A 15182-nucleotide genomic window follows, 5' to 3' on the forward strand; every position below is an offset into this window, starting at 1 on the left:
ATCTATCTATCTATCTATCTATCTATCTATCTATCTATCTATCTATCCACCTTTCACAGTTTTGAGAAAAACGAATTTGAAATTTTGAAGAAATGGAACTCAATAACACAGATCTAGTAAAAAAAAAAAAAAAGAGACTTTAGTATCTCGGCTGCAGCGTAGATATTATGTACAGAGTTAAAAGAGCAGCTTAAAAGCTCACTATATATTTATGTATACAGTGGCGTCCCAAAAAAACTTGGACATTTAATCACTCTATCATCGTGTTAAAGCACTGCCCATTCTTGAAACATACCAATCTAAAGCTTAATACATTCTGCACCATCTGACACATTAATAATTCGTCTATGATAGGAGACGCCAGAGATATGGTCACTTAAAACTGACCTTAAAAATCAGGCTTGGCAAAATTTTGCGAAATCAAAGAAATATTAAATTGTCGTCACACGTGAATTGAGGGGTGGTAAAATTGATAGAATGGACTTACGTTGCATATCCAAAGAACGGGGAATATTATCTCTGCTATAAACAATTTTTTATTACGATATTTTGTCAAGATAGATTAAATAAAAAATCGGGAAACTAACCAATCAGAAATACTACACAAAACTTGGACTGAACATTAAATGTGCTCATTGTTATTTTGCTTAGGAGCCATTGGTTTTATGTAATGCACGAACCCTTTGGGCATAGACTATTAAATTTTGGACATCATTATTTGTCATTTCTTCCCAAATGTCACAGAGAGTTGCAAACAAAGGGTCTGAATTGGGAGCAAAGTCGCTTTTCTTCAGCTGCCGTTTCATAGGACTTCACATTCCTATAGGACTCATATCCAGGCTATTTATTGGTGACCACTCAAACGTTGATTTGATCTGGTTTTCCAAGAATTGTCTAGTGGCAATGGCACTGGGAGAAAATGCTTTGCTATGCATGGAGATGTCTATGTCCATTCCACCAATGTTGATGCCCATCAATATGCGATCATAAACAATTTTACATTTCTCTGATTTTGCACAATTTTGCCTAGCCTGATTTTTTAAGGTCAGTTTTGAGTGAAAATATCTTAGGCGTCTCTGAACATAGATGAAATATTAATATGGTGTCGTAAGGTGCAGCATTTAATTAGCTTTAAATTGGTATGCTGGACAAGCGGGTAGTTCAAGGCTATACCACAATGGTTAGGTTATTACATTTTAAAGTTTCTTTTAGACGCCACTATACATGCCCAGGTATAGAAAGGCCATATTTACTGTTACTGTGTGATGTAGTGACGAAGAGTAAAAAATGAAAAAAGATTTGGAGAAAGTGTAGCTGATAGGAGGAGGAAAGATTCAGTAACAACTTCAGTGAACACTTGCAACAACAACCATGATAAGAACAGGGATGACAAAAACGCATTAAAATGTAGGCCTATGTCCCACCCACGATCTTCCTGACCTGCTGAGTGAGTTTTGCATTTAGTAGCTTTATTCTTCTTTTGTTTAATTTTGGTAAGAGTTTTACGGCATTTGCCGCACAATAAAGTCATATAAGTGCTGAAGATTAGTGTTACAAGAGAGTAACCATCACAAAGAAGGAGGAGAGATAAAGACCATAGATGTTTGATAGGAAAGAAGGAGCAAACTACACCAAAGCACCCGCCAATCACCCGCGATCATTTAGTGCTGGGAAAAAGACAGACAGACAGAAACGACAGGGGAAAGTAAAGAAGTAGGACCTACCAGTTGCACCCTCCAACCACCTGCGCTAACAGTTTGCCCTGCACACTCCAATCACCTATGGCACCAGCAAGACAGACACAAGAATACAAGTTAGTTAATGTCAGCGTTTTACAGCACTTGCAAAACAATTAGGTCTTATGAGTACCAAAGATAAGAGGCATTACCAGCGAGTAACGAACAAAAATAAAAAATAAGGAGGAGACTTAAGGAGGATAAATATATGATAGGAAAGAAAGAGCAAACCACACCCGAACACCCGCCAACCACCCACATTTTTCTTTGCGTGTATTCCGAACTCATTGATGGCCTCAATAACGTTTTATCTGAAAATGTAGATTCAACATTATTTTGTCACCATTTCTTTACTTGGGATGCGCATACAGCTCAAGGCTCAAACCTGATGCAAAATCATAATGGAGATCAAAGAACATAACAGTTATGGTATACCTTTCACATTAAATGAGCTAAGAGGACTCGATTTGTATTCTCAATCTACTATTCTAATTGCAACCACCTGCTGAAAATGCTGTCAACTCTAAATTGGGAATGAATAAGCGATAGTTGAAATGTTTTTAAAAAAAGCATTCTGTGAAATAAAGGGTATGTTCATTACTTTGATTACTTGTCAAAGCTCAGTTGCTGATTTTAAAAAATCCTTTTTTCTGTTCTCTTTTGTTCTCTAGAATCCTTGAATCTTAGCTTTCTCTTCTTTCCATTTTGGCTCACCTCAGCATAATGCTATCATTAATCATGCACTTTTATCAGTGTTTACCCGAAACAGAAAGTTTATTTTTCTCTTTTAACTTTCTATTTTTCTCATGATAAAAAGCTTGTTATTTTTTTGTTTTGTAAATAGTGGCTGTTTCAACAATTGTTGCAGGTTCAAGTCGCATCTTTCGGTGTTTTCCTCATCACTGATGACTATTTGGACCCGTCCAAGGCTTTTGTTTCTATCTCTTTGTTTGGCCAGCTCATGAGTTCACTCAATATGATGCCTTTTGTCCTACCGCTCATCATACAGGTAACCTCCCTTCATTTGTTAAGTTTTGATGAAGTTTGATTCTCAACTGAACTCAATGCAGATCTTTTGGAAATATATTTTGTTCCCCATATCAAATACATGTTTGAAGTCAGAGCTTCCCATGCTTGTTGATAAAATTTTCAACTAACTGCAGAAAAGAACAGCACTTTGGAATGTGATCTAAAGATGCAAACCCTCTGTTTTTTTAGAATACTGCTCTCGAAATGATTACCCTCAGTAAAAATGAAAGAAATGTTTGCCAGTATGTATGCTACATTTCTATCTTATCCCTTTGTTAGGACATCCCCAGAACTGAATGCCATTCCATATGCAACAAAACTGTTGGCAAGGGGTGCAATAGTGCAGACCAATACATGTTGCTATCTGAGGGGGTGACACCAAAAGCAAAATTTTAAGAAAGTTCGGATGGTTTTTTTTGGGGTCATATGGTGATGGAAGATTGAGGATCATCCGTCTAAATTTGCTAGCCCACCCTCTTTCTTAGAATTATTTTCTTATTATCTCTAACAAGTTAGATAATATTATGGTCTTTTGCGTCTCAACAGACGATTTTACAGCTGTAAGCATGATGCGGCTTTTCCTAGGGGATAGACGTTGAGGGAATAGATTGCCCTGGTACTGCTTCCCTCCCTTCAGATCTTGACCTCTTTGATATGCTCCAATGGAGAGATATGGTCAATAGGTCTCACAATACATCTCATAAGTTAACCGACTGTCAATTTGATACAGCAAATTGTCACGGGAAAGCGGAATTTGGTTTCTTGTCCTCTCAGCTACAAAATATATACGGTTGGACGGGGATAATTGTCATTAGAAATATAATGGGGATGTATAATTTTGTTCGATGCCGTTGGATGGTTATACCATACAGGATTTAGAACTGTTTATCTGCAAGAGGAAGGCAAAAACTTCAGAGGAAAGAAACGAACAATCTATTGTTATTTACTATTTCTTCACATTCAGGTGATGGTGTCCATCAACAGAATTAGAAATTTCCTTCGTCAGCCAGACATTGACCCTGATGTGCAAATCAAAGACAGCAAAGCAGGTGAGGCTTGTCGTCATGAAAAACACATTTGCAGAAGAAGGAGAGGGTATGGACAAAATGTTTTATAATTTTTTTAATTATATATGTGAGAGTCTTTTGACATGCATGTTTTCGTCCTTCTTTCTGCTTCCAATCTCTTCTACTTCAAGATAAAACCTATCTGCATTACTTAAAACAGATACATTATGTTTCAGATGTTTGTCTTAACATTTTGAGGAAGTGCTTATATTCGTAAATCATGAACCCAGAAAGCAAAGACATGCTTTACATAGAGTACATTTTTTAATCAGCGTAGTCCTAACATATTGTATGAATAAATCATTCATTACTCTTTGCTTCACAGAAAATGCTGTCAAAGTGGAGAAAGGTACTTTCACATGGGACAAAGATTTGGCAGTACCCACCTTGCGCAAGTAAGTATTTCACAACCTTTAACTATAATGACAACCAACTCATAAATTCCAAATCATGTTTTTGCTTATTTGAATTCTATTTTAGCAGACTTTCTGTGAGTTATTAGCCTGTTTGCTATCGGAAATGTTTCCATTATAATCGTGTCTGAACAGTAAATTCCCAGTTAGTAGGTTTCTAAATGAAAGAAAGATTTACTTGTTACTGTAACTTTTGGCTACAACCACATACTCTGAGACTTGTCACTTTTGCTGCATTCAACTGTTTACCCACCAGAGGCGTATAGTAGCATATTGTAGTTCATTGTTTTTTTGTGATGCACCGAGTACTGGTCAAAAGTTAAAATTTAAATTTAAAATACTACTTTATAGTATGGCATTCTTTTAGCCATAAACTGGCTTGGCTTCATAGTGACCCCTTTGTTCTTTATCACATTTTACCATTGCTTTGTATGTGAAGTATCCTATTGCTAAATATCCTGGTAGATTTATTTTAACCCAAGTATAGTGCTTTTAATATTTCTATTGTGGATCAGTAAAATTTGTTTATATCATCTCATCTCATCTCATCTCATCTCATCTCATCTATATCATCTCATCTCATCTATCTCATTTCATCTCGTTTCATCTCATCTGATCTCATCTCATATCACCTCACCTCTTCTTATCTCATCATCTGTCATCTCATCTCACCTCACCTCACCTCATTTCAAATTATCTCATCTATTTTAATATTCCTCCTTTATGATAGCATCAGTCTGGAGGTGAAGCCCGGCAGTCTGGTGGCTGTGGTAGGCTCTGTTGGATCAGGCAAATCCTCTCTGCTCTCTGCAATCATGGGAGAGATGAACAAAGTCTCTGGCTCAGTGACTGTCAAGGTACTGTTAGATCAAATCTGTTTTCTGATAATGATGGTTTTGATGTCGCTGATGAAGACCATTCTCAAGATTAAATTACCCTCTTTTGCAGTTTAATATTCCGAATGAAGTCTTAGTAGTGAAATTGTTTACTTGCAGATTTTTTTTTCAGTGTGTGAGGGTGTTGGGGTTGTTGTATAAAGTTGTGTAGTTTTTGTCAAGTTAACACGATAAAGTTCATGTTTTGCCAGGAAGGAGGTGGGAAAGGAAAATGCTAAAACGACAAATAGGGGAGAGGGAGATATATTTTTTTTCTTTTTTTTTTTCGTGTTGATTTTGGTGCCAAAATTTGTAGGTTACGTACAAATGTGTTGAAATGGTGCAAATTGTTATGTTTCAAGAAGAACAAAACCAGAAAAACAAAACAAGAAAAAGGAAAATTGTTTAGTCGGTGATGATGAGGATGATGATGATGAGGACGATGATGATGCTGTAATGCTGGAAATGATGTACAGGGGGATATAGATTTATGATGAAGAGGAGGGAAGGTCTGTGCCATGTGGAAACGTGACCATGCAGTTCACAGACCCTTGACCCTCCACTGACCGCCCCTAACCCCGAGTCTTGAACCCACAGAGCAGCATGGCCTACGTTCCTCAAGAAGCCTGGATCCAGAATGCGACTCTCAGAGACAACATTCTCTTCACCTCTGACTACAAACCTGCACTTTATGACAAGGTGGTAGAAGCATGTGCCCTCAAGTCAGATCTGGAAATTCTGCCCGGAGGGGACCAGACTGAGATTGGAGAGAAGGTGAAACATCTTATCCATTTATGAGATGTGCACTTCCAAGCATCAAATTGTAGTTAATGATGAGTCAGAACGAAAGCGACCACGTTTTACCAGAAAACAGACTAGAACAGAAGTAAATGTGCTTTGACACGTTTTTACATCATGATTATTGTTGCACCATTCTTGAATTTGAATGCCATAGGATATCAAAGCCAAATTTGTGACCTCAACAACTTGTTTCCTCGTGGTGCTCAATCATAAATTCTAAACATTGAAAGCTTGCCTTATTATTTTGTCATTTTGTATGATTGAGTTTTGGATAGATATTTTCAAGTTTCTTTCAAATCATGACTCTCACAATAATAGAAATAAAATAAAACTGTTGAAATGCAGAGTATGTATAAGGAAGAGATATTGTTGTAAACCAGTTAGTGCAGAAGGTTTGCCATATCCTGAACTGTTACTGTTTAGTGGGCCTTTGAAATCTATTACTTTTACACACTCAATTTTATATTTTATTCAATATTCACAATGTCTGTCATGTATCTGTCAGGGCATCAACATCTCTGGCGGCCAGAAGCAGCGTGTGTCGTTAGCGCGTGCTGTGTACAGTCGTGCAGATATCTACCTGCTGGACGACCCGCTCAGCGCAGTGGACAGTCACGTGGGAAAACACATCTTTCACAAAGTCATCGGCCGACAGGGAGTGCTTAGAGACAAGGTACATCTAGTGATAGAAGAAAAGACATGATAGAGAAAAAAGAAAGGGACGCTTGTTTGTTTTCATGGTGAAATTGATATTATAGCGGCCGATGTTTTGTTGTTGTCAGTAGGGATCAATGAATGTATCGTATTATAAGTCACAGTATATAAAAAGTAATGTTCGTGTACATTTGGGCATTTTCCATGTTTTTGGCGTTTGTGGAGGGTTCAGATGTGAGATGACATAAGAAAGACTTGAAAAGTTCTTGATACTGATCTAGTACCTGCTGAATTTTTTTTACCATTAGGATAGGTAGAAAAACAAAAATAAGATGAGACTCAACAAAGAAGAGATGATAAAGAAGAGCATGTTTGTATTAGTGAAGTGCTCTGGGGGTCATATCAAAGGCAGAATGCTTATTCCTCTTGACAGTACGCCAAGCTGAAATTGACGCTCAAACATATTGTCTTGACAAGGCTTAACCCCATTTGCCATAATTGAGTCATGTTGTGTTTTGAAATATTCATATTCCAGCTCCTTCCTCTTCAAATTGTTGTGCCCTCTTCTATCTCAGATACCATTTTGTTTGCTAAAAGTGGTCAGACATGATTAATAAAAGATCTATTTAATAAAGTCCATAATGGTTATTCAAGATCTCAGGGAAAAGTGAGGGTTATTAGCAGGTCTCGGCCATGGGTAGGGTCTGAGTTAATGTCACTTACTTGACTTGTCAACAAATCTCAAACCTTAATTTTATCTTACCATTTCCAAATCTTTACTTATCTTAAGAGTTTCTTCTCCGTAATCGAACGTTTCTCAGACTGAGGATGGGCTAACGGAAAACTTGTAGCAAATGACCATTATGAGCAGGTTTTGGGGCAAACTTGTTGCAAAAATGACTGATCGTGGCTGTCTTAGACAGTGATCACTATGGACAGGTTAAAAATAAAGGAAAAATTCAAGTGTATCACGAAACAGTTACCCGTTAGTGCAGGTGACCACTATTAAGAGATGATCAGTCTAAACTCTAATGTCATATTCCCTGTGTTTGACCATACTTCTACCTTGTTATGTGTTAGTAGTGAGGAGGGATTGAGTTTATGACTGAGAGAGGGAGCCTGTGATGTGTTGATGATATGAATCTATGTATTTATATTTTGTGTCGCAGAAGCTGGTGAAAGCACATTTTCAATCTCTTTTAATGGCAGATCAGTGAAGTAAATCTTGTCTTATCTTCAACAGACGCGTATACTGGTGACTCATGGCGTCCACTGGCTGCCCATGGTGGATAAAATCGTGGTTCTCCGGGACGGCGAGGTGACAGAGGTGGGTAGTTACGAGGAGCTGGTCTCTCACGACGGAGACTTTGCCCAGTTCCTGAAGGAGTTCTTTGTCACTAATGAGAGCTCGGAGGATGAGGCGGAGGAGAACGGGGATCCTGAGAGTGAGTGTAGAAAGAGAGAAGATGATTATTAAGACTTGGATGGGTTTTTTGACACATCTGAATACTAGGAGAAGAGGGCAAACAAGGAGAGAGGGAAAAGAACAGGAAAAAAGACTCATGACAGAGGTTGACATGCTTTTTGCTTGATGAAAATGGGGGGCTGGGCTAACCTAGACTTGCAGATGGACTATCAAATAGACATGAAAAGGAGAAGATAAGGAAGGATAACTCAATCTATGTACATATAACTTGATAGTTAAACAGGTGTTCAGGTACATGAATGGAAAGTTGATAGATTAAGATAGGTAGACAGAAATATAGATGGATTAATAAGTTTATGTAAGATACGCTTGTAGGTTGACAGATAAATAAATGGTGAGATTATCTAGAACAGTAATTACATTCGAATGGTCCCATAGATAGTGAGTCGATTGTATTCCTGGCTCCAATAGGAATAAAAGGTGAACTCACTTTTGAGGTAGAGATAATAGAATTAATTTAAATCAGTTATATTCCCAAGTTTGTATTCCCATCTTTCCAGTTGCTGAGATGAAGAAACAAGTATTACAACGTCTAGAGTCAGTGACTGGTGGAGTGACTTCTGGCGAGGAAAGTAGCAAGTAAGTCTTCTTCTTCTCAACAAAATCACACTTGAAGTCCGGTATCTATCACATACTGGGCCACCCTTCTTTGTTTTTTTTGTTGTGTTGGCTCTTACAGCTTCTCTTGTCAAATGGACAGTTTTACAAATCGTATTGTCTTTTACGACTTCAAATGGCTGAGAATGATGCGCTGACTTTCATCGTAAAGTTCTGTCATTAGTGTTGCTGACACAGAGAAGATTTTTGTGTGGCAAAGACATCTGCAGCAGGGAAATAACTAAAGCAACTCGCAGAAAGGTTGTGAACCTGCTGAGCTATGTGTTTCAGCAGGATTTTTGATTCGACTCATCTCTATATTATATATGTGTGAAGTAGGAAAAAGTTCTTGTAATTCTTCTTCATCTAAAAGCTCACAGACATTATCAATCACTTAAACAGTTTTCTCAAAATACTTACAAGTAAATTGCCTTGGACTCGCTTTCATTAGCTTTGTAGGAAAGCACAGTATACTTTGTTGTGGGTCATTTACTTCCAAAATGGAAATCATCTGTAAATTTTCTAACAGAGGGTTGTTTAAGTCTTAATACTTGATTCATGTACGAGGCAACGTGGTGAAATCAGGCGCTCATTAAAACACAGATGTCGGAGATATAACTTTTGCCAGTTTAGAACTTTTTCTCTAATGTTTATTTTTAGCTCAACCTCTTTTATGTCTAGATCTATATAAAAACACATTTCCATGTGAATTTTACTGAAAAACATTGATTAAAGGGGCAAAATATGTCATTTTTCTGTTTTCAAAGACTCTAGCTGTTGGTGTTACCAAACTGTGGTGACCATTTTGCGCTAATTTCACCTCTGAAATCAGGTGACCTCTCTTCCTTCAATCGCAAATATCTCGAATTCTATTCAAAGCAGATGGATATCTATTTAATTGAAAGCAATGCAAATAAATGATCTATGAGATGGTACCAGTAACCCCACATGCCCAAAAATTGACGACGTCTGATTCCACCGCGTTGTAACCCGTATGAAGAACATATTGAGATTCCATGTTCACAATGTCAACACAGACATATGCTGAATGAAAAATCTGTTTACTGTGGAATGCGATCATGAAGTCTTCATCTTGCATCAGTTTCTCTCGTTACTTCAGAGCTCCTTTTTCTTCATCTCTGGCTTTTAAAAAGTGTTTTTCACCTTGAAATGTACTTGTGTGAGTTAAATGAAGGGTAGTCTGTTTGCGCTTCCAAGAGTGTTTTAGAGAGCTGTGGAATGTAACAGACTGTAGCTTTTGATTGACATTATAGTTCCGATTCACCTTTTACTCTTTGGATAAGACATTATGTCTTCTGTGCTAGCAGCCTGGGCTGGAATCTGTTCCTGAACGTGAAATGTTTTTAAGGAGCGTGTAACTCCTCGACTCATGCTGTTAGAGGTGGATATAAATCTGAAAAGCCCTCCTTTTTATGACTTTTTTAATGCAAGAATTTATGGTAAAATGCCAACTGCAAGAGTTATATTAAAGTGCCTACTTTTATTTTTCATAGACTGAGCCATTCTCTTCATCGTCGTGTGTCCTTGAGTCGTTCCATCAGCCACAAAGGCAAAGCCAGGAGAGAAAGCAAGGCTGCTCCAACAGAGAAAAAGATGGGCTTGAAGCCACCAAGGGTTGGTCAGAAACTGATTGAAGAGGAGCGAGCGGAAACTGGAACGGTGAGTCTACTGTATTTTTTCTAAAGCCTATTTTAGTTTTTTTTTTTTTAGACAGTCCTTGTTTTAGGGGTTTCTTTGATATGACATGGTAAGTGAAGGAGGCAAAACCTTTTCTGTCCTTGTTTCCTCTGTCAGTGTCTCTAACGTCATGTTGCTTTGCTCCGCAGTGTGTTTCCAGCTTGTCTTTGATTTTCTCAGGGTTTTATATCAATTGGTAACCGGTCAATAACTGATGTTGCTATGGCTAGTAGGAAAACCAATAGCCTTTCCCTCTTCAGCTCAGGGGAGGGGGGGGGGGGTTTGAGAAGGGCACCTTTAGTCTCAGGCACAATGGGTTTGTCCAGTTAGCAATTACAGTGACTTACATGTTTTTGAGGGTGGTTAAAAAAGTTACTGTTCAACAGGTTTGCGTGGGTGGTTGGCGGGTGCCCTGGTGTGGTTTGCTCCTTCTTTCTTATAAAAATTCTATCTTCTCTATCTCCCCTCCTTTTTATGTTTGTTACTCTCTTGTAATACTTCTAATCTTCGACACTTATATGACCTTATTGTGTTGCAAGTGCCGTAAAACACTTACTAAAACTAATCAGGTTTGTTTCACAAAAGTAAAGTTTTTAACCTATGTTCCAATTTGTCATCCATTTTACTATTTTTTTCCAGTCTTTTCCTTTGTATTAAATTTCTCATCATCGTTTTGATTTAGTCTTACATAAGTTGACGGAGTTTCGTATGTATTTGACACAATCACCGTTTCTTCTTTCAGGTGGGGAGAAAAGTCTACTGGAAGTACATTAAAGCCATCGGACCCCTATCGTTCTCTTTAAGCCTAGTCCTCTACGCATGCTATATGGGAGTCACAGTGTACAGCAGCATTTGGTTGAGCATGTGGACGGATGACCAATATCTGGCTAACACATCTCTTATAGGCACAGAAGAATACACAGACAGGACAAATCTTTACATTGGCTTGTATGCAGGGCTGGGAGTTTTGCAAGGTGAGAAGTGGTAGCTTCAAATGTGTCATGACGCAGTGGAATCAAGCACTAATCGATTTTGGGCAAATGAAGTTATCGGATTCATCTAAAAGCTTGTTCATTTGTCCTGATTTTGATGAAAATAATACATATCTATCTTGCATAACAGTCAAGACTCTTGCGATTGAAAGGTGGAGTTTGCTGGTGTCTGAGGTAAAATTGGCGAGAAAATGACCGCCAATTTTCGGAGACTTCCAAATCTGTAGTGTCCTTAGAAGCTGCAAATTACATTTTTGTGCCTTTAATGAACATTTTACAATGAACTGCTCGCTGGAATGTGTTTTTACATGGACAAAAGGTGTAAAGCTAAAAACAAAAAAATCGATAAAAATTGCCAATCGAGGGGAAAGCTACTGGTTTCTTCAATTGTTTTATTCTGATGAGTGCCTGATTTCTCCAAGATGTCTCACAAATGCCTTTGAAAATTGAAACTTGTTTTATACACGTTTCTCTCTCTGTAGTGACTTGACATTGATTTGTTTGCAAGTACGGAAATTATGATTGTAGGATTTCTTTCTCGGCTTAGCTTTTCTCCCTTAGTTCGAATTTCAGAGCCCAAATTGCTTTTTCTTACAATTAATTTTGCAAGGTAAAAAAATGAACAGACAGCCGCAAATGCTTTGTAAAATTAGAATTGTTTGATACAATTTCTTACTATTATCACTTGACAGAACAAACCTTTACCTTGGCTGGCATGTTTTTTTGGAAGTTTTGGATAGAAAGATCTAAATTAAAGTGAACAGATTGCTAATCATATTCTGGAAAGTTAAAACTGAATATTCAAACTCAAATGAATCTATTAACTTACTCAACTGAGCCTTAAGAGCGATTGATAGTGCACCCTTTATCTTTATTTTGCTTGCAAGCACAGAAAATACGTTTGTCGCACATCTTGATCAGCTTGACCCTTTTCCCCTAGTTTGAATTTTAGAGCGCATGTTACTTCTTCGTATAATTTCCTATAATATTATTTTCTTATGTGTCATCCTTCTTCTCCTCCTCCTGCACACCTCTCACCCCCCCCCCCTTGAATTTTAGAGCGCATTTTACTTCTTCGTATAATTACCTATAATATTATTTTCTTGCATGTCATCCTTCTTCTCCTCCTCCGGCACACTTCTCACCACCCCCCCCTCTTTTTTTTTGTTCAAACAGGGTTATTCTCATACACATTTGCGGCTTCAGCCTTGTGGCGACTAGTCTCTGCCTCTGGAACGTTACACAATGTGATGCTCTCACATGTTCTGCAGGCTCCAATGTCTTTCTTTGATACCACGCCAATAGGTGAGTACACCAGTGAGTGCGGTTGGTTGGCGGGTGCTCTGGTGAGGTTTGTTTCTTCTTTCCTATCAAACATCTGTTGTCCTTATCTCCCCTTCTTTTTTATGTTTGTTACTCTCTTGTAACACCTCTAATCTTCTGGCACACGTAAGACCAGTTGCGAGTGCTGTAAAACCTCTACTTAAACTAACACCAGTGAGTGTGTCTTTGTGTGAATGTGTGTGTGTGTGCGTGTGTTGTGACGTATTTTGTGTGTGTGTGTGTGTGTGTGTGTGTGTGTCTGTACATTTCATAACACAATATGATTATACTGGTGAGTACACTGGTGCTTGCACGTTTTTCAGGGATACATATTTATGATTGAATGTTTATAAGTGTCTTTGTGTATGTGTATCAATGTCTGCCTGCCTGCCTGCCTGCCTGCCCATTCGGCCGTACGTCCGTCCGTCCGTCCGTCCGTCTGTCCGTCCGTCTGTCCGTCTGTCTGTCTGTCTGTCTGTCTGTCTGTCTGTCTATCTGTTTTTCTGTCTGTCTGTCTGTGTGTCTGTCTGTCTGTCTGTCAGCCTGTCTGTCCGTCTTGTAACACAACAAGATGCAGGTGATTACTTTCGTAAGTGTACATGTTTGATTGTGAGTGTGTATTTGTTTGCAGGTGACTGGCTGTCTGTCTGTCTGTATTTTTATCTCTGTCTGGCTGCTTGTCTGCATGTCTGCATGTCTGTCTGACAACACAATAGGTTGCCGGTGAGTACTTTTGGTACACGTGTATGTTTGGTAGTCTGTTTGTGAGTATGTGTCTGTAAGTAGGTGACTGTCTGTCTGTCTGTTGGTCTGTTTGTTTATTGCATTTTTATTGTACTATAAAATTTGTGCATGTGTGGTTGAGGGGGGGGGGGGTAATCAATCCCAACATGATACTGGTGCGTAGGCCTACTCTTGTGAACGTACGTGTTTGATTGTTAATTTGTATGTGTGCACGTGTGTTTGTAAAACTTAGTAACTCCCTAATGTAAGTAGGCTACTTGTACAGTTTGAACTCACTTGAGCCTATTGATGTGTATTTACGGACGCCCGCCAATCCGGTGGCCTAATCACGTATATTTACAGGATGCGCTTTATCGATCTATATCTTCTGTGTTTTTCGGTTACAAGCTACTCGAGAAGCGGCGAGCCAATATTTAACCCTCTAAATCGTTGGTTCCATTAAAGATTTGGAGAAGTTATGTGCGATACATTTTGAGCTGTAACAGATTAAATAAGGCACCCCCGCATTGCGATAGATGATTTTACAGTAATCTGCGCCTAAACGCACACCATACACAAGCACACTTTACTCAAAAGCACACTTCTGTCATATGACGTTTTTTAAAAACTATATAATTTAGACTTACAAACATACAGTCACTCCCTTAAACCGCACGCTTCGATCCACGAAACACGGCGACAGGTTCAAGTGAGTTAAAAGAACAAATTTAATTAGAGGAAAAGTGCTTTTATATGATAACTACTCTATCCTATCATACCCCCAGGCCGCATCATCAACCGCTTCTCACGAGATGTTGACGTGCTGGATTCAACGCTGCCCAATACATTACGTCAGTTCATTCGGAGTGGTGGGATGGTGTTGATTGCCATAATCAACATAGCTTATAGTACACCCATTGTGCTCAGTGTCATCGTCCCTGTTGTCATACTTTACGCTCTGATACAGGTGGGTGTACTGGTTTGGTTGAAATTTTGAAGATTTGATGTTTCTCAAACATGTACTTTCATTTTTTTTTCATTTTGACAAATTTAACGTCTCCTTGATTAATAATAACTTTTCTTTGTTTAGTTTGTGTAGATGTATGTGACGTGTGTCTGAGAGAGCTGGAGAGGGAGAGAGAGAGAGAGAGAGAGAGAAAGAGAGAGAGAGAGAGAGAGAGAGAGTTTATCATATTTATATCATTCTTATCATGATCAGAGTTTTTATCCCATTTGTCGTACTTTACTTCTGATATAAGAGGAGGGATGGTGAGTTGTGTGTATGTGGGTGGTTGATAGGTGCTCTGGTGTGGTTTTCTCCTTCCTTTTTTCCTATTAAACATTTATCTTCCTTCTTCTTTTTTTTGTCTGTTACTCTCCAGAAACGTCTCTTATCCTCAGCACTTATAATGAACTATTTGTGTTGCAAGTGCCACAAAACTCTTACTAGAACAAAGAAGAATGAAGTTTTTTGTATATAATGGAAAAAGAAACTGGACCTCATGAGCACTAAGGTCATTCAACAACCTGGAAACATCTAACATCCCTATCTCTTCGCCTTCTTGCAAGTACCGTAAAACTTACTAAAACAATAAAACAACCTGGAAAATTGAAACTTTTCATCATACTTCCTCAGCGGGTGTATATGCCCGCCTCGCGCCAGATTCGCCGCATCGACTCCACCACCCGTTCTCCTATCTACGTCCACTTCTCTGAGACTCTCAGTGGTGCAGCCAGCATCCGTGCGTATGGTGCACAGCAGAGGTTTATGGACCACTCAGAGACTTT

General features: G+C 38.6%; 1 protein-coding gene across 1 annotated transcript in view; it reads left to right on the top strand.

Annotated features, from left to right (window-relative positions):
• Positions 1–15182, top strand: part of LOC101848177 (multidrug resistance-associated protein 1) — a gene marked incomplete in the record, with an annotated part of 59192 nt that overhangs the window by 32171 nt on the left and 11839 nt on the right. The window contains 12 exon segments of the mRNA XM_035973986.1: positions 2605–2745; positions 3730–3814; positions 4158–4227; positions 4976–5102; positions 5718–5894; positions 6427–6594; positions 7819–8020; positions 8562–8640; positions 10173–10338; positions 11099–11330; positions 12525–12653; positions 14180–14361. Of these exon segments, the coding sequence (XP_035829879.1) occupies positions 2605–2745; positions 3730–3814; positions 4158–4227; positions 4976–5102; positions 5718–5894; positions 6427–6594; positions 7819–8020; positions 8562–8640; positions 10173–10338; positions 11099–11330; positions 12525–12653; positions 14180–14361 (1758 nt within the window).

The sequence above is a fragment of the Aplysia californica genome, unplaced genomic scaffold (genome assembly GCF_000002075.1).
Source record: "Aplysia californica isolate F4 #8 unplaced genomic scaffold, AplCal3.0 scaffold00040, whole genome shotgun sequence".
Lineage (NCBI taxonomy): Eukaryota > Metazoa > Mollusca > Gastropoda > Aplysiida > Aplysiidae > Aplysia > Aplysia californica.